This window comes from Haplochromis burtoni, unplaced genomic scaffold (genome assembly GCF_018398535.1).
Source record: "Haplochromis burtoni strain Fernald_Lab_line unplaced genomic scaffold, NCSU_Asbu1 Contig_47, whole genome shotgun sequence".
NCBI classification, from domain to species: Eukaryota; Metazoa; Chordata; class Actinopteri; order Cichliformes; family Cichlidae; genus Haplochromis; species Haplochromis burtoni.
This window is the reverse complement of record NW_024582408.1, coordinates 97600-118522: the sequence shown is the minus strand read 5'-3', so window position 1 is coordinate 118522 and position 20923 is coordinate 97600. Positions and strand designations below refer to the sequence as shown.

The window sequence follows — 20923 nt, the reverse complement described above, 5'->3', positions numbered from 1 at the left end:
CCCCTTAGTGTGTTTGTTGGGCAGCTTAGATAATGTCACTTCAGAAAAGAATATACGCCCATATGGTTTTCACTGCCCTATGCATAGCCAAGAAAACAGTCCTCATGAACTGGAAAAATAAAAATAATCTTAATTCTAACCAATATAGAAATTATCTATTAGATTACATTAGTCTTGATACAGCCTCTGCCACCACATCAGATCAATTGCTCTGGGCTCCTTTGATCAGCTCCATCACCTAGTGGGGGTGGGGGGTCATAGTTTGGTCCCGCCTTCACTGTTGTGATTGGTGTGGGGGTAGGGACAGGCTTAGGGCGTCGGGGGGTTCCCCGGAGGCATCTTCCTTGGGGGGCTCAACCCGGGGTAGCGGTCATGTCCGGTTGGGGCTCTTGTTGGCTCTCGGTGACTGTTTCCTCGTCGGCTGCGTGCAGCGGGGCTAGGGGAGGGTCTGTGCTGACGGACGTGGGTTACTGACCTGGTAGCCTGCTGCCCCTGGGTGGGTCCGGGATGGGCGTGAGGTTCTGGGGGCGCTCCGTCTCTGGGCTGGGGCCCTGGCCGGGCCTCGGGGCCTTGGGTCCTGGTTTGTGTGTTGCCGGGGTTGTGGGCGGGTGGGTGCATGGGGGCCCATCCCTGGCGCAGGGTGCCGCCGGTGCGTCGAGCCACCTGGGGGGCTCTTCAACTGGTGGGGGAGATTGTCACACCTTGCAGGAGCTTTCCTCTCCTCAGGAACTCTCTGCAGGAGGGGGAGATACAGGAGAGGTGGAGGAAGATCTCAGCCTGGGCGTCTATTGTCTCATGTAGTCTGGAAGATGAGTGGATGGTGGGGTGGGTGCAGTTTTCTCTGTGGTGGGGTTGGGTGGACTGTCCCGGGCTCTGTGGGGCCGGGGGGCGCTGCTGCACTGGGCCCCGGTCTGGATGGGCCTGGGCCCCCTTTCCCTGGCGGGTCGCGGAGTATGGGGGTGCCTACTGGGGTGCGGGGAGCTGGCCCCAGGGAGGGGTCACCTGCCCCTCCCTTCCTTCCCTCCCCATCTCCAGCTGCCTCCCTCTTCCCGCTCCACCACAACCACCCACACATGCAGGCCTTGGATAGAGCTGGGCGATAGAACGATAACGATATGTATCGCGATATAACTTTTACTCGATAGAGAAATTAAGCTATCGCGATAGACCTCGCCGCTCTTGTCCTCTTAAAAAACAAAAAAAAAAAAACAAAAAAAAAACAGCCAATCCAAATTAAGTAGCGCAGAGCCGAACCAATCACAGCCGCAGCGTCACGTCGCGTGACTTGTTACGTACAGCACAAGTGCCAAGCCGCACGTGTGTTTGTTTGGGAAGCAGCCAGCGGGTAATGGAGGAAATGAGTGTGCCGACTAGAAAAATCAACCGAGCGTGACCGAAGAGAAAACAGATGATGGTTCCAACGCCGGAGAGATTGTCGAACGGAAGAGCCATAGAAGTTCCGTAGTGTGAAGGTATTTCGGCTATTTCAAGTCTGACAAAAAACAGAGTAGCGTGCACTGTAAATTGTGCCGAAAGCAAGTCTGGAAATACAATAAACTGGTGCATGCGTCACACTGTGCGCCACGTTATTGTTTCGGTGAAATGAATTTCTACAATACTGTTACTGTTAATTCTACTCTCTGCAGTGTTTAAATGCTTACATATACACACAGTTACTGTCCTCCACACATACGACTCGGTTCTGCTTCTATGCCCCAGCTTTGTTTACTTTTTCCCACCGAGGCTTCTAGACTTCTGATTGGCCAACATTTCTGCACGGTTAGGAATCTAGCGCCACCTGCTGCTTTGGCATGTTCATAGCAGCGTTTTCCTTCATTTCTGCCTTTATGTGTGGACGGGATTATTTTTTAAAACGAAAACGGAAAATCTCCGTTTTCAAAAATACCCGTGTACGTGTGACTGGAAGCGCTAATTCGTCATTCGGCTTTTGTCAGACTAAAGTAACTGTTAAAACTGTTTGAAAAGCTAAGCTATACAACAAGGAGAGATTGAGAATTTCCTTTTAGTTCTCAGTTTATTTGATATTGACAAAAGTTAGTCAGTTTTGTCTGTTCTTCTGTAAAACAAACTAAGATTTATTTGTAGAATTAATATTTTGTTTCTAAGTGGAATTGACAGTTTAGTCTGTTTCGTTTGTTCTATTTTGAAACTTAAACGCTTTAGCGGCTGCCTTTTGTGTAGTTTGCAATATTTGCCTTTATTTATCTGAAAAAGTCTCTGTTCCTTAAGTACATCTACCCTGTTGAACTTATTATGGGAAATAAATATTTAAATAAAACAAGCTGCTGATATTCCATTTTACTTGTGAGCAACGGCACATTTAAATCTTACAAATATAGTTATTTGGCTTATATCGTGATAGATATCGTTATCGCACTGAAATGAAAAAAACATATCGTGATATGAAAAAATCTCATATCGCCCAGCTGCTAGGCCTTGGAGTAGGGGTATGTCACCAGGGTGCAGAGGAGGCTACCCCCCCTCTGTCCCCTTCTGGCTGCCTCTGCCTCAATTTTATCCCACAACTTAGACATTCACATTACTCACACTCTCATTACACATACATATAGGATCTTGGGGGTGGGCACGATACACGGAGTCCAAATTACCATCAGGGTGTACACCTCACCCCTGGCGTCGTTGCCCACCTCTCAATTTTAAATACACGTAGACATTGAGGGCTAGCAGGAGGGACTATGCGCTTACCTGCTGCTCTCTGGCAGGTAGCTCCATGCCCTCCTGGGTTTTAAATGCACCTTAGAACACACATGCATCAACACTACAATGAGCGGGTGGAGGGAGGTTTGGAGTCTTCTCTCACCCCCTTCTCTGCGGCCTGCTGGAGCGGGGGGGCTAGGAGGAGGAGTTGGCCGTCCGACTGCGGTCTGGAGTGTGGGGCCTCCCTGCTGCTGCGGAGTCGGGGCGGTCTGCCTCTCCCCACCGCAGGGAAAAGGGTAACACCACCTGGGTCTGGGTGCAGTTCCCCCCTCCAGGGGCAAGGGTACCTAGACCCGGTTCGTAGAGTACGCTTGGGGAGTGTGATCGTGTGTACAGCGTCTCTTTATGTCTGTCTCCACTAGGGCTGGGCCATATTATACCGTTCACGGTAATACCGGTATAATGTTAGGCAACGATAGGAAAATGAAATATCGCGATAGAATGGGAGTAAAACGCGCATGCGCAGTGCCTTTGTTTTCATACGCACATGGCCGATTGTTGAGTGAAACAGATGAACCAGAATTGGTTTGTAAAAATGGTGCAACTTCCGTGATGTGGAACTGGTTTGGTGTTTGTCCGTCAGATACACAACAAAGCACATTTTTTTGCAGAACATGCAAGCGGCCGTCGTTATTGTCGATATTTGTCGGACTAAGATGCTCTTAAATCTGGGAGTAATCTGGGTCCTAAACTCCGTATGCTTCAGGTCAAACAACACTGCAGCATCACTTAGAGTTAAAAACTGTCTAAATTCTTTCATCTTTAATAAAACGATCAGCATTGCTGCTTTACCAGGTGTAACTATAAGTTTAACTTCCAGGCATCCATGAAAACAAATTATTACATTTAACGGAGTTAGAAGTTAGCAGGAAGCTAGCGGAAGTTAGCTCGCTAGTTTCGCTAGTTACCTAAGCATGATATTGCATGTTCTGACTGAGAGATTTCTGAAAAAAATCAAACGTACAGCTCTGCTATCACTTCCAACATAAATGAAGACAGGAAACTAAACAGCAGTGACGTTTGTAGGGTTACTGAAGTTGGGCTAGCTGGTATATAATGATGTGCTACGTGATCGCTAGCGACACAGCTATGTTAGCATAACATAAACAGTGAAGCTGGAGGACGAACACTAACACTTTTCCACTTATAAAAGTTAACGTGAGTCTCATGGTTAGAGACAAATGCAATCGCATGGCAGGATGCTGTAAACGACCAAACTTCAGTCAGGAAAACAACTGAGATAATCCATCCACAATACGAGGTTAGTCATTAATATACTGCAACAACATGGGAATAGAGCAGCTGCAGAGAATTCAACATTAATGAATCAATGGTACAGAAGTGGAGGAAGCAAGAAGAATGAGTTTAATAAAGTTTGATTTATCTGACTGCTTTGTTTCGCTTAATGTGCCTTATAATCCCGTGCACCTTATGGTCCGAAAAATACGTACTGCACACTGCAGTTTAATGTTGCAAAGCACCTCTTTTTAACTTCAGTGGATATTATACATGGTTATGCTCAGGATATGTCAGCCCATTTCTACTGGAAATGCCTTTTGGTTAAACTTTCAGCAAGGAATTTGCATTTGCACTGTTACATTTTTATAAAGCTTTAATGTACATAAAAACCAGCTTCTTGTTTAAGTGAAAATAAATGGAAGGTTGTCTTTTTGCGCTAGTAATGTTGTGGAGTTGTATTTTGTCTCGCATCAATTATATCGTCAGTTATATCGTTATCGCAAATTTTCAAATATATATCGTGATAAATATTTTTGGCCATATCGCCTGCTCTACGTCTCCCGTTGGTTGATGTGAGTAGTGCATATGAGAGCATGAGGGTGGGAATGGATGTTTGTGTCTGTGTGTGCCTGTATGTCTGTGTCTATATGTCAGGTTGGGTTCAGAGCGCCACCTCTCTGGGGACATCTCAGGCCCTCCAAGGTTTGGAGGCCTATCTCCACCCTACCACCACTTCCCCTGCCAGTGGCGGACTCCCTCAGGACATCGGTGCGTTGGTGGTTCTTTGTGTCTGGGGTGGGCGTCCGGGTACACACCGGCTCACTCCTTGGCGGCCGCTTATCGGGGCCTGGAGCCTGGGGCTCGCTCGGGCCACTTCGGAGGTGGGGTGCCCCCGGCCTCTCGGCCTGGGGCTCGGTCACTCAGGCACGAGCTGGCTGCCGGCGGAGCTCACGGGCGCGTCACTGCAACTCCCCCTGGCTTCTGCTCCGCGGCTGCTGAGTGAGCCCTCATCTGGGACTCTCCTCAGCTCTTTCTGGGACAGTGGCGCGGCTGCCCCTCTGTTGGTCTTCCTTGGTCTCTTGTGTTCTGGGGGCCTCTGGATGTCTGGAGTTTTGATCTCCTCCATACCTGCTTCATACCCTGGAGGACGGGGCTGTGGCTCCCCACACTCCCTAGCAGATCGTTACATGGAGAAACCTTTGGAATGCAAGCATGCTGATCCACACAGGTATGCACACAGGTGTACACACGGGTATTCACAGACGCGGACTACAGCTTTCTTGGCTGCTGCCTCAAAGCACATTGTGCGCTGTCTATCTTGCGTGCTGCACAATATCGTTTATTATTTAGTATCTACTGATATCTACTGCTAGCTAGTTTATTGTGATGGTGCTGTTTTTTTATTATGTTGCTCTTTGTTGTTTGCTTTCTCTTCTGTTTTTTTTCTCCATACAGGTGACCCAGGTTGTTTTGTTTTTTGTTTTGTTTTTTTTTTTCTTTCTTCCCCCCCTTCTCACCGTCTCTTCTCCCCTTTGGTTTTCTTTCTCTCCCTCTCTTTCTTTCATTCTTTCTCCCTGTCCTATCCCCCAGTCATGTCTGTCCCGTTTGTAGCAACTGAAAATAAAATAAATTCATAATTATAATAAAGGTCAATCAAATGGACCAATATGGCAAGGCCATGATGATCCACTTGGTAAAATAAATCCGCTTGGCATCTTTCTTGGCCTTAAGACAACAATTCTGATGGCTAAAGATCCAAACGGGACACACAAAAAAAAAAAAAAAAAAAAAAAAAAAAAAGAAACACTTACTGCAAGTCGAGCTGCCCGAGATTCACAGAATTTACAGAAAATGTTAAATTTTTATGATTTATATCGTTATCGAGACGATAGAATTCTTATATCGGGATATGAGACTTTGGTCATATCGCCCTAAGTGCAAGCGAAAGTGGCCATCATTAGACTGAAAAAAGTAAATAAATAAGTACCTAAACCTATCAGAGAGAGACAGAAAAAACTTTAGCAGTGGTCAAACCAACAATCTGATGCATTCTTCAAAAGAATGAATGCACTGGGCAGCTCAGCAACACCAAAAGGTCTGAAAAACCACAGAAGACAACTAAAGTGCTTGATGACAGACTTATTTCCATGGTTAAGAAAAACAATTCCACAACATGGTTTCATAACATCGTCTACAATCATGAGACACCTTCATGAATGGAAATATAGAGGGTCTACCAACAAGGTGCAAACCGCTTTTTAAAATCAACAACAGGAAGCCTAGAAAACATCTAAGACAGCCTGCACAGTTCAGAAAATAATTCTTTGGACACATGAAAACAAAATAAACTTCTACCAGAATGATGAGAAAAGAAACCACTCACAATCTGAAGCATACTACATCAGCTGTCAAACATAGTGCAGGTAATGTTATGGTGTGGGCATGTAGGACTACAAAGGAATTGGGCCACTGGTGTTGACTGATGATCTGACTGTTGATTGAAGTAGCCGGACGGATTGGGAAGTGTACAGAGCTAAACTTTCTGCTCAGGTTCAAACGCAGACAGTGCTTCACAGTGCAAATGGCTAAAAACCATAAAGAAACTGCAAAAGCAATCCAAGAGTTTCTCACGCCAAAGAAATGTGATATTCTTCAGCAGCGATGTCAGTCACCTGATCTGAACAGACACCTGCATGCTTTCCCAATACAGAACACAAAAAGGTGGATGCAGGGAGATCCAAAGACAAGCAACACTGAAAGTGGCTGCAGTAAACCCCTAGCAGAGCACCTCAAAGGAGAAAACACAACATTTGATTATCTTCATGTGTTCTAGACTCTAGGCAAAGGACATTTAGCCAAGTATTTAAGACAATTCTCATATTATCATATTATATAATTAACTTTGAATGTCTGAAAATGTGGGATTATGTACATAAATGGCTGTGCTCATGCAAAATTTTTGATTAACCCCTCAAATTAAAGCTGAAATTGCAAATGCTTTATTCAAAATTCACTGTGACGATGTACTGAGGCAAAACTGCTGTGTCCACACATATGAGCACATGTTTAAATGCATCTATAGCATCAAAATCCTAGTTGACTTCCTTAAGATTTCTGAAACATTTGACCTCTGACCTCTCCAATATTTAAACTCGCACTAGATTTTTAGGATATGCGCCTAAGGTATTAATTTGAAAATTCTACGCCACCTTGCTCTTGAGTTTTTATGTTCACAAAGTTGAGAGTCCACGACACCCACCCGGACACCCAGCCGCTCGCCCGGTACGGTGACGACAATACTCCGTCAGCCTTTTACAGCTGAGGGGTAAAAGCCAAAAAAAAACCTCCAACGTGAAGGTACATAATTAGATTTAGGCCAAACATACAAAGTGTGTTTTCCACCCTAAGTAAACACTATGATGCAAACCCACTCAAGCAGCTATTGCAAACACTACTTGTCAATCACTGATGGAGACTCGCTCTCAGTCTGCTGTTTTACCACACACATTCAAACTTTGGAGCATAAGAGCTGAGGTCAGAGGTGAATGACTGTGGGAATGTGGAGATCCTGTAGTGTGAAACTGTCACCATGCTGACAAACTGGCCAGTAACATAAACAAGAACATATACATCAGCCTGGGTCAATACCCCCGAGAAGAGAGCACAATACCCTCCAGCCCTACACATTGGGCCTGAAACAATACCACTGATGCTAAAACAACAGCACAGCCAATCCTGAGCCAACATGGCAGTGGTTAAAGCTTGAAGCAACACCACTGCTCGGTGAGCAACACCACTGCTCGGTGAGCAGCACCACACAATGACTCCAATGGGAAATGATCCATCAGGTGCTGACACAGCTAACTTCATATTTCAAAAAGTGAGGTACTTGCAAGATCGGGTGACGTGCACATGGGTGAACGAGCCTTTGTGTGCATTATTTATGGTTGTGTTAATGTGTTGCCTGTTTCCTTCAAGCCTTAATGTAGTACTATACATCTGAGATGGTAGTGGCACAGTTCTGATTGAGCTGCTCTTGAAGAAAAAAGGGAAGAAAAAAAAAATAGCCACTCATTTTACATTTGGCCCCATTTATTCTGACACACCCAGATGGCCTAAAATCTCAAATACTTTTTTAGAGAAGTCATTTTAAAGTTTGTTAAGCTGAAGTTTCTTCGGACTGTACACATAACACACTGGAACCAACATATCTTCAATTCAGTGTTCAAATTTTCACATTTTAGAGGATACGGCTGGTAAATGTTGAGATTTTTGCATGATAGATTACTTCATCAGAAAAGATTACAAGAAATTTGTGCCACTTTAGTGGTTGTGCAAGGTTTTCTGGTGTAAGCAGGAACAAGTGTGCCTAATATTTTCTGTATTCCAGCTGACTAAGCCGGGCGCTTAGCCTGTGTGGTTTGTATCCTAATAGGGGCCACCTCAGACCGAGGTCTGGACCTCAGCCACTGGGCTATTCATGCTTTGTGACCTGCTCTGCAGATGACTCAAAATCCTGCATGCTCCCTGCTATAAAACTCTCTAGACATGTAAACACAGACACAGACTCACGTTCAAAAGGCAGACAGAACACATATAGACGAACATAAACAATAGAAAATGTCACACACAAACAACCTCACATGAAGGCCCAGTGACCAGGGCGAAAGGAAAAAATTAAAATCATGTGCAGCATCGCATGCGTTCAACCCAGCACATGGAAAATTCCCATCAAGCAACATGAGATGAGAGCAAAAGGCCAAAAACCTTGTACAGAGCACCCCCCTGTGACTAAACACAGGAACTACATCTACTTCAACCCCTCAGTATGCTGCATGAAGAACCACTCCACAGCCTGTCCTGTCTGAGGAAAAGGACGAACATTGAAGAGCAAGAGTGTGAGGGATAAAAGGCCCGTATTGCATACAGCCACACTGTGCAGCACGCATTATATTTGATGTATGCACAGCATAAGATGACAACACCTCCTGAAATGTATGCTACGTATGAGACATTGGTACAATTCCTCATGCTGGCTGCACCCTCCTTGTTGTGGTCACGATAACATCTGGAGGAAATGGTATACAAAGAGGTTTCTGCTGCCGCACAGCAACACGACGTCCTCCTTTGCTGGAATTCCAAACATTTTGTTTTGAACGGTATATAAGAAGGGAGTAGCTTCGGGGTCTGTAGAGAGAAGCCGATGCAGTGGCTTAAACAAGCGTTCTTTTTAAAAGCCACCAAGGGGTCAAGCTGTGGTTACGAAAAGACTTCTGGTGCCTTAGAAATCTATGGGAAAATGGTCCTCGGACTTGACCTCTCTAAATACTTTCCTGCTGAGTTTATGTGTCAGTTAGTCATTTTGTAATTTTGTGTTTTTATGTTTTTAAGTTCAGATAGAAGGATTATCCAGGGTATGCTCATTTTCTCATGAGTTAAGGAATTGTAATTGACAAGTTGTTTCACTGTCAGTACCCCTCACTTCTCACGTCGGCTATACAAAAACACCAACATGGCAAAGACAGAAATACTTCAAAACATCTTCACAAACCAACGGGTAGCATCTATGTCTTTCTTTTATACCTACGCCCATCTTTTATACTATGAAATATGATATTTGTAGGTAAAACCAATGTTGTTGCTAGCACTGCACCACCCAGATTCAAAAGTGGGCACTCTCACTGGATTCATAGCCTAAAATTTGGAGGTGCTCATTTTCATTCCCACCATTTCACACTTGGCATACCTGAGATCCAGGAGGAACACTGAAAGATAATTTCCTAAATTCCCCATACTGTCAAAATTATGCCCTAGGATATTTACAACAATAACCAAAGATTTCATCATGATCCTTTCCTCAATGAAAAAAAACAAAAAAACAAACAAACAGTGTATACCAGGGGTGTCCAGTTCTCGAGAGCTACTGTCCTGCAGGTTTTAGATGCATCCTTATTCCAACACACCTGAACCAAATGAATGGCTGTTACCGGGCCTTTGCCAAACTTGATGGCATGCTGAAAAGGTAATCCAACCATCTGATTCAGCCGTGTTGGAGTAGGGATGCATCTAAAAGCTGCAGGAAAGTAGTTCTCGAGGACTGGAGTTGGACACCCTTGGTGTATACCAACATAACAGACAGGTAGACAGGAAAGAACTCAGTTTTCCTCCTCATGTACACACTGCTGTAACTATTTTTGAACTATGAATGTAACGATTACTTCAACAATGGCTCTCTCTCATTTAAGTGTTCAGTAAGCCATTAAGTGACGTTGACGCTTGAACAATAAAAGACCAATCAAACTGAAGCAGCTAAGCACAATTCAGCTGCTGTTCCTTTTATTATTCACACCTGTTTTGACATGTCAAATGCCATCAGTGAAAAAAACAGGTTGCCAAAGGGTAAAGCTGTCAGATTACAGGCTAAATATATCTTTTTCACAGTGGCCACGTTGACATGTTAGGGAAAGCGCAATAATGTAATTAAAGATAACCTTTTAATACCCCTGTAAACTATTTCAGTGCACCAACATACATGACACGAGGGGCCTGGGAAGAATTTGTATCATTTATATGATCAGTCACATCTGCGCTTTTCATGCTGTGATAAGTCTGCTGCTAAAATGGGTCTGCCCCTGTGGATGAATCTGTTTAAGACAGGTGTTGCTAAGCTGTGAAATGACTGCAATTTCCATCTTTCACACCTAGAATGAATTCACAGTTGTGCAAGCTTCAATTTTCTACTGGCAACATTATACCAACAGCAAGGATGACTGAACTCATATTTATGGCACAAGTGCCTTTGGTAGTCTCACAAGCCTGAGGTCGAAACAAGACCTGAAGGTATGAAAACATGGACATAATGAGTTTACACACAGAGTTGGTTGGATGTGCTGTTAAGCTGTTTTATTCATATGATTTCTAAGTGCACTTCTCCCCTTCAAGAAGTTCAACATCACCATCTGCTCCTCCCAGTCCTGAGGTGTATGGGCAAGTCAAACTGAGCTTTCAATAAATGCCTGATCAGACAAGCGAGAGAGCAAAATTATCATTTATTTGGGGCTTTAGGTTAATTTGGGGTCATGGAAACATAATCCACAAAAGGGTCTGAATCTGGACCCTGTCAGGAAATACTCAAGTCTTGAGCCAGGTTTGAGAGTAAAGTGGTTTGCAGTTGTGGGGTGCTAGTAGTTTTCCACTGTTTTCAAACTGAATACAGAGAATGACAGCATTTGTCCCACCTCCTCTTTTGGTTTGGTTTCACCCCCTTCTCCTCTCTTCTCCACACATTAAAACTCATTGCTTTATTGCTGTCCTTTTTTTCCCCCTCTCGCCAGCTCTTTTCGACCTTCAGTGCGCTGCAATCATAATGTGGCAGAGTCTCTTTTCTACTTCCATTCCCTCTCCCTCGCTTTCTCCCCTTCAGCTCCTGAATACCACGTCCAGAAATAATTGCAGACGAGCAAGTACCCCCCACCCCCAAGTAGCGGTGCCAACTAACCCATCCCATCATTGCACCTCATGCCACTGGTACCATGACGACTGCTTATGCTGTGCAAATGCCTGAAGACAACACCAACACACCCCTCCCTCTTTGACAGGACAATACAGCCTTTGCATGTTTTAGCAGAAGTTTAAACTCTATCTGGAACAAATGAAAGAAGAAGAAGAAAAAAAAAAAACCTTATTCTACAGGAAAGCATTTCCACACATCCACTAATGTATGCTAAAACAGGAAAATTATCATCTACAACAGGATTGACAGTGACCTAGTTGCACATTTCCCCACATGCCCCCCCTTCCCCCTCTCTCTCTAAGTCTTCCTGAGTGTGCTGCCGGCAACATGCTGTACTGGCTGAAAGTGGGCGTCTGTCTGTGCTCCAGGATCAAAGTGGGAGCTTGTGTGTTTGTTAAAAATGGCTTTTAATATCCTGGCAAGCAAGAGAAAAGGGAGGTGAAGGCATCTTCAAACTGTGTAAAAATCCCTTCTGGTAAATATCCCTCATCACTTTATCTGTACAGCATCATTTTAGGGTTCCCACTTTGCACATCAACTATTTATAAATGAAAGCCAATATAGTGGTAGCATTCATTATTACATTGTACTCTGCAGACATTTGTGGTACAAGATTTCACATTAGGATGCATTAACAGAACTATTGGGCCAACGCTGATGCCAGTGTTTAAAATAACAACTCGGCCAATAAGCCATGTCGCAGTACAAGCAATGAGCAATTCATGCAGGTAACTAAAAGCAGTCAGTGATGATATTTAGGTCTACAATAGGAGCGTCAAGGCAGGAGCTATGTCATTGTGCTACTATCACTATCATCATCTCAAAACTTGAAGACAAAGGGCCTTTAGTGCCATAAAGCTTCATCTAGCTCAGTAAGACACCCCATAGAGAGAATTCACACCCAGCTCCTATCACTGCTCTGTCCCACTGCTCTGCCCAGCTGGCAGACAGCTGTAAATCCACAGCTTTATTTCTCTATTGCGTCCTCCATATCCATGGTGCATTTCACTGTACAGTTACTGTGCCAAAGGTCACTGCCTGCTTCCACGGCTGCTCCTTTCTCTCTCCCCCCCCCCTCTCACCATACACTTTGTCTGCCCTGGTTCAACCACAGAGTGCCCATAATCCACCAGATCTGACCAGAATACAAGGCCCTCTCATCATTGGTCCTCACTATCTATATTTACACAGCAAGCAGAGGTAGCAGACAGACACAGACTCCAGGCATTCACAATCAAACTCATGCACACACAGTACATTAACTAACACAAAAAAACAGCACAGTATACGCACAGTCATGCACAGACTTATAAAACAGATCAGTGCAAACCTTTCTGTCACTGTGACTGCAATGAAAAAGCATTAAACAATTCTCTGAACTTCTGCCACATTTTACAAGTGGACTCTGACCCTGCCTTCTCAGAAAAGCCGTACTGCATCTGTCCACACACCTGTCTGTCAAGGTTGACAAGTAATGTTTGTTTATATAGCCTCACCAAATGAATTCCACCATTGAGAGAGGCTTACACAGACAACATGTCTTCTGAAAACAAGCCTAACCCACAATTAAAAAGAAATAAAATTATGTAACACAGTCTCAGAGAAATCAGTCAGAGATCAACCTACCATGCAACTTCAAAGTTTAACTCTTAGGAAAGTCATGATGTAGGTGCTAGATCTGCATATACTTGACAATTACGATTGCTTATTCGTATCAAGTTCAAGGGCTATGCTTAGATGAATAAATCAATCCTAAAGAGATAATTAAATATTTACCGTCATCTCCAAGAGACACTCCATATGTTCTGCATTAGTTTAGGAGGAGGCCAGTTCCAGGAAGCCATTTTACTTAATTAATCACACATATGTGCTTATTAGAGAGACTGCTTAGTTAGTCCTAATGACCATTATTAGCTTAAATAAGTATGTGAAAACACTCAGGAGCTTAAAACATCTAATGCCTCTGTGTTCCTCAGAAAAACAGACTGCATTTCTTTTTTATGAAAAAAGCCCCCCCCAAAAAAAAAACAAAAAACATGACTCTGTCATAACAGATGAATAGAAGGAAAGTTTCTTAGATTAAATATCTCCTAGGGTGTTTAAAAGACTGCAACTATAGCGATTTGCACATTCAAAATAAAAGAAAGAAAGTTGGTTGTAGAACAAGGTGTGATACTAACAGACTAAGGTGCAGGACTCTTACAATGACTATTAACCACACATTTCAGTTCTGATGTGCAGTGACAGCTGAACACATAAGAACCAGACTGACTTGGATTCAAAGAGACACTAAGGCCACTTGGTATTTAATGTACATTCTTCACTTCATCCGCTGATTTACTCCATCTTTTAATTCTCGCACGGTGCAGGTTGTGTCGTTAAATCTGAGAGGCACAGGCCTAAATTACAAGAACAGGTTGATCTTTTGAGACTAGCTCTTAATTCAAGTAGGGGTAAAGGGCTAACACAATGGTGTAACTGCAAAGCACAGAAAGAAAAAAAAAAAACTTTCCGTCTCTGTTCAGCCATCCAAGACTGGGTTCCTTTCATCCAGTTTGGGGACATGATGACCAGAGAAAGAGAGAGAGTCGGCCAACAGAGTCTGCCCACCCCTTTGACAGACTCAGAATACACACTTACTATCGTTTCTCTTTAATTCTGAGCATGTGTGTGTTTGGAAGCATACCCATCTTTACTTTGGGGTTCCCATAAAAATGAGATCAATAAAGCTCAGCAGCCGAATGCCAAGTCAAAGGCCACAGAAGACCACGCTGCAGAATTGTTTTGGTAAGCGATTTTGACTCACAATTACCCAGAAGACCCTCGCAAGGGAACCCGACCCCTCCCTGTACACATATCACCCTATTTTTGCCAACGAACCTGTGACCCCTGAATACTAGACCAACATCATAGCTCAAATGTTTAAGCCTGCAAGTCAGTTCGCCTGCAGAGTCAGGAAGAACAAACAAACACCAAGTGGGATTGCATTAAAAAAAAAGAAAGTGAGGCAAAGTTAGAGACCAAAAAAAAGGTCTCGTTATTTGCTACATGGGTTCCTCAACAATTAGTGGAAGGTCTGATACCAGGATTAAAACAGAAGAAAATGCCCTTGTCCATTACTAGAGTATAACTTCTCCAGTACACTTCTTATCTATGTGCACAAGTATGAGCAAAAAAATTGTGCCAACACACAATATTTTTTGCCTTCTTCTTAGGCATTATTGCAATTATTTTTATCATAATTTTTCATGCTACATCTACAGACAAGAGCACATTTCATCCTTTGAATAATATCACCGGAGTTACTTTCACGGTTGATAAATGCTCAGGAAAGATGTGCTCATTATGGCAACAAACAAGCAGAAAATTGCTCCAACCCACAGCTATGTGAGCCATGTGGGTTTTAGAGTATATTATTCTCACTAAGCAGGATGCCTTCCTCCTCTAGAGGACACGAGGAAAAGACTGTCTGTGCTTTCAAAGATTTTGTCTTTAATCAGCGGATCTGCTGGAATTAAAGGCTGTCTGAGCCAGAGCACCCCTCCCTTTAGCCCCTCCAACCCTGACAATGTGAGAAAGGTGTGTGTGTGTGTGTGTGTCAGGAGGGATCTCCCACCATGGGACCAGAGCTACATCAGCTAACTGTGGGCTCATAAATGCAACCTTTGGCAAGCTGTGCCCAAATGCAGCTTAGCATAATTCAGAAATACCAGACGGCGCGTACCGTGGTAGACAGCTAAACCCGCAAAGCAGCTTTCTCCCGTTCTCATCTCTGCCTGTCCCTCGCCTCCATCTTCAAAAAACACTTCCGCACAAACAGGAACTAAAGCCACGGCCAAACACCCCATTTCCTCAGAATAACAACATGTCAGGCCATCCAAAGCTACTGGGGTTAGTGTTTGTTTGTTATTACAGGACTCATTAAGTGGAACAGGCCACAGCAAACACAAGGGTAGACCCAGGATAAGTGTAATATTTCATTCTCTATAGCTAATAGTGGCAAAACAAAATAAACCCAGCACAATATTTATTATAAATATACATGTATTACAGATACAGTCACCAACTTTTTTATTAAGTACACCTAAAAAGTACTGGACTGGACCTCTTTTTGCCTTCAGAACTACATAAATTCTGCATAAATTCAACAAAGGGCTGGAAACGTTCCTCAGAGATTCTGCCCAATGTTGACACGATTGCATCACACAATTGCTGCAGATTTGCTGGCTGCACATCAATGATGCGAATCTCTTGTTCTAGCACATCCCCCTAGAACTGTGGAAGCCATTAGAGTACAGCGAACTCATTGTCATGTCCAAGAAACCAGTCTGAGATGACTTGACATGGCGTGTTATCCTGCTGGAACCAGCCATCAGAAGATGGGTATACTGTAGTCATAAAGAGATGGACATGGTCAAAAACAATGTTCAGGTAAGCTGTGGTGTTTAAAGGATATTCAGTTGGGACTAAACTGTGCCAAGAATGTATCCCCAACTCTATCACACCACCACCAGCATGAACCATTGATACAAGACAGGATGGATCCATTCTTTCATGTCGTCTATGCTAAATTCGGACCCGGCCATCCAAATGTTGGAACAGAAATGGACACTCATAAAACGAGGCAAACTTTTTCCAATCTTCTATCATCCAATTTGGATGAGCCCGTGTGGTAATTGTAACCACATTTTCCTCCTATTAGCAAACAGTAATGCAAACTTGTCTGCTCTTCTGCTGCTCCACACCTTGGTTATAACAAGTGATTACTTCAGTTGTTCCCTTCCTATCAGCTAAAAGCATTCTGGCAATTCTCCTCTGAGCTCTGAGAGAAGTGCCTCACACTCGATATTCTCTCTTTTTAAGACCATTGTCTTTAAACCTCAGGGATTATTGTGTGGAAAAAAATAAAAAAATAAAAAAATCCCAGTCCATCATAAGTTCCTGAAATACTCAGGCCAGCCTGGGCCTCGATCAAAGTCACTTAAATCACTTTTATTCCCCATTCTAATGCTCAGTCAGTAAATGTTCTTTGTATTTGATGTATTTCAATGTGCAATAGTTTTCAGTCATACTCGTTATATCATTTTGCTCTTAGTAGGCATCTGAAACTATCTGTTCACTTATATTTAGATTAAATTTCTTTCTACCTTGTACTGTGTACATTTTTCTTCTACTGTTTCAAGTTTTTTTAATGGCTGCATCAATTTATTTTATTCCCACTCTATCCCTTTTGCTACCATATACCACATGTAAATTTCCCAACTGTGTGTCTAATAAATCTTATTTAATTTTATCTATATTTCTCCTGTTAACTTTAAGGACCCCCCACCATCCACCATTGCGCATTTCTCCCATAGATTTTTGTTTTCAGGATTCACTGAGTACCATGTATCCATGTCCAAGTCTGACAGCTTCAATATAATATTTTTTTTCTCAATTCACTGCCACCTGCTACACAACAATGACCAGGATATTTATTTAAAAATCAACACAGGCAGACTTAACGGACTTGAAAAGAAAAAGAAAAAAAAAGCCAAAGTGAAAACAAAAATGCTGTGTCACACTGTGTTTTGTTAATAATGGAGAGCATTACTTATTTTCAGTAAATACGTCTTAACTCTCTGAGAAAGCCCACATACAGTATGTGCAGTGTCAATATTTTTATTGGAAGATCTCAGTGTGTGTAAGCCACGAGCCAAAGAAATTTGTTTTCAAATTCTGCAATAAAAAAACTTAAATCTTATGTCTAGCTTTAATGCTAAAGACAAATCTTAATCAACCAGTGATTATCTGTTTAGTTTAAATCTCACCGTAAAAATGATTGGCAGCGTGTTGAAAGGTTAGGACAGCTATATTTTTGTGTATCATTGTGTGACTGACTGTAATCCCTTTGACAAACCATGCAGCGGTCACACTGAGCTTTTTACTAAACCACAGTGTTTGCAATGCTTATGAAGAGGTGAAGAGAGGGAGATGGCTGCAGATCAATACAATAAACACTGGCTCTAGAGGACATATCACAGTCGGGTGCAGCGTAATGCAACACAGTTCCCCATCATAAAACCGTGACTCTCTTACCTGGATGTTTCGCAGAAGCTGAGAGCAACGCTCCCTGACATCTTCAAAGGGACACCGTCTGGAGAGCATAAGGACATGGGCCAGGATGTCATTCAGATCGTTGCCTGGAGGACTCCCTGAAGCCAGGGACAGAGGGGCCACCGGCGGTATGGGCCCAATGGTTTCCACTTTCCGCATGACCTCCTGGCAGATGTTCTCTATCGCATCAGCTCTGGAGCTGGGATCCCGGCTCCCCAGCCTGTCCCATCTCCCCACAGACTCCTGGTCCTGCACCTCCATCAGTTTATGCGGGCCTACCGTTTGTGCTGTCTCACAAAAGGCTACGAATAAACAGGACAGGAAAGGCTTGCATCACCTTTTTGTTAATGCAAGTGCATTATGCTTTTAGATGTAGCATCAGAGAAATTTGACTCCAACTAATAACATGAACCACTTATAAAAGACACAGATATATCACCCTATATCTCATGAATTCATTTGCCATAATTTGGATATTACAGCTAATGGACTTTTGGCTTTTGGCAGGGGGGGAGTAGGGAAAGAGAGAGAGGGTGAGTGACACACAGCATCAAACTGAAGCCACTGTTGTAAGGACTATGGCCCTCGGTTCATGGGTCCCCTGCTCTACCAGGGAAAACAAAAATGTCTCTCTCAGCACCAGGGAAGAGCCATAGAAGTACATCCTCCATACTTCCATTCTTATACCACATTACTGCCCTAAGAAAGGGTGTGAAACTTTATGTCAGTACTGTACCAGTGTGTAATGTAACACTGTGGAGAAGAGATGATGCCACTGTTTATTATGTTTTTGCTGATATCTGTTTCCCTTTTTGACAAGAAAAAAAAATTACATATAAATATTAATTATAAATTATTAATCTCTTTAGCACTTCATCGTTGAACATTTAGCAACTGCAAAGTTGAGTTGGCACAAAACACTGGTCACTAACACCTCTAAATATCACTGCACTTCCTTCCTGTTGTCTTTAAACCCCAGTTTAAGATTAAACATTAAATAAACTTCTCAAAATGGTGCATAAATCAACTACACATCTAAAGCATATCATCACACCATGTATTTCAGCATATAGCCAAATAATTCTCTGAAGATATACTGCTCAGATTTGCAGAAAATCTAATATAATGAGGTTTAACCACATGTTTTAAACAGATTTAAAAAGCAATAGCTGCATCCGTGATTTAAATCCACATGATTCTGCTAATCTTTGTTAGCAACTTTCAAAACAACAAAACAGGATTTGAACACAGTCAGAGCAATTAGATTCACTGCCACAGCATTTGATTTTGCAAATACTAACAATGGTTTACGGTTTAACGGCTTTTAACTTTGATATTAACTTGGCATATCATAGGAAGAATACGCGGCGTGTCAGTGAAATCCATTCAATCTCTCTGCTTGTTTATCTCTCTTTTCTTCGTGCCAGGGCTTTCAAGCTGCCCGTTAACAAAGACGGCACTAAAGCCTCCACCGCCGCTCTTTAAAAAAATTCCCACACACAAACCTTTCACTGAGACTGAAAACCAAACAGTGTCATTCTAAAACACTCACTTTATCCACATTCTTTGGTGTCTCTCTCCTGTTACAGGACGACTTGCCTCCCCACTATCCAGTAACGCTGGTTCCAGCGTAGAAACAAGAGGAGGTAACAACTTCAGGGTAAAAGTTTGATTGGCAGGGCAAATTAGCCAATCAGCCCAAGCCGAACTCATTCGGGGAGGTTCTGGAAGATGATTGGTTGGTGGGCGGTTTCCTGTGCTCGTGGGGGAAGCGTTTATGGGGATTGTATTCTTTATCCGCCTAGGTTCTCTATTTGACTGTAGCGCTTAGCAACTACATCTCCCATCATCCACTTATTCAGCAGCAGCAGCCCCCCTTTCACTTGTTTATCAGAAATAACAGACAAGCAGAAAGACATAAAGAGGTGGATATGTTGTATGTTTCCATTTGATTTTCTTAACTTTAATAAAAATCTGCACACTGATGCAGCCCATACCATTAAAATATCAATCTAAACATAAGAACGAAGTGCCATGCACCTCAGTTCAAGTATGGTAAAACTAAAAAAAAAAAGTGTTTGTTGCGAATCAGAAAAAAATAGTAATGCAGGAGGACTGTCACACATGCTGCTTATTGCTGCAAGAGAGTATTTGCATGTGCAAATGTTGACAGTGTGATTGACTTACAGTGCTAACGACATTGTATTAACTCACCACAACCTGGGGAAACATAAAAAAGTCAACAAGCAGACACAAATCAGTTTATCGTGTACATACTCCAGCCTACTGATTGTGTTGGTATTTTGGAGGCTGTGTGTGGCTATGCAGCGGTCAGTGCAGCATGCATTCCAGCCATACTGACCTGGGGACTTAGATGAAGTGAGTGAAAGGCCACACATTAGATAACTGAAAAGTCCACCTACATCTTACCAGTTGCCTGTTGTGCACCCTTGCAGAGTTAATTGATTAAATACTTTGCATCTAAAAAGAAGTTCAGAATCATTGTATGTGCATACGTGTACACAGAATAGTTCGAAATGGAGAGCATGGTACCTTAACAAAACAATGAAAAGCAACTATCACAATACAACATCATTAAACACTCTAGGGTACCTTATATTAAATGGAAAATGTAGCACCTAGAGCTTGTTCATACTATGTTTGTATGTAAGTATAATATTCCTGTTGTTGTCCTTCCTCTCTGACAACTAACATCTGCATCTTGGATAGGCCCCTAACTGTACATGGGCCCTTTGCATATACCCAGAAACCCCATCAATCCACCCCAGCAGAGAGGTAAAGAAGAGAGGGCAGACAGGGTGAAGTGGGTGGAAACAAGTGTCTGGGGAGATTTGTGACAGAAAGATAGCAGCAAGAGTGAAAGGGAAGGTTTAAAAGATGGTAGAGAGACCTCTTGAATGGCAGAGTTGAAGATGCCAAGATTTTCATTGGGAATACCACAGTCAACGTTCATGGTGTGGTGGTTGGCATGACAGACGATGGTAGAGATAGGATGAGGTGGAGGCAGATAATTTGCTGTGGCAACCCCTAAAGGGAACAGCAAGAAAAATAAGATTTAAAGGATAATTTTATTTTAGTCTATAGAAGGTGAGCCTGTCTAATGCCATACTTATCACCAAAAGGTCACAGTCTTTATTGAGTTTGCTGAAAATACTGGAAACTGTTCCACAAAGAAAATTAAGTGACACGTATATGTGTGTCATAATCGGATTTTTAAAAATTCGAAAATTGTCATATACAGCTCAAAGTAGTTATGCCAGTCTACTGAAACCCAAAAAGAATAACTGAAATAACAGTGGAGTAAATTAGAATGTT

General features: G+C 42.8%; 1 protein-coding gene across 1 annotated transcript in view; it reads right to left on the bottom strand.

Annotated features, from left to right (window-relative positions):
* Positions 1 to 19250, bottom strand: part of sesn1 (sestrin 1) — a 71755-nt gene extending 52505 nt beyond the window's left edge. The window contains exons 1-2 of the mRNA XM_042220328.1: positions 19140 to 19250; positions 17570 to 17889 (exon numbers count right to left, since the gene is read on the bottom strand). Of these exons, the coding sequence (XP_042076262.1) occupies positions 17570 to 17848 (279 nt within the window). The 5' untranslated portion in view covers positions 17849 to 17889; positions 19140 to 19250. The remainder of the gene's footprint in view (positions 1 to 17569; positions 17890 to 19139) is intronic.
* Between the last annotated feature and the right edge of the window lie 1673 nt (positions 19251 to 20923).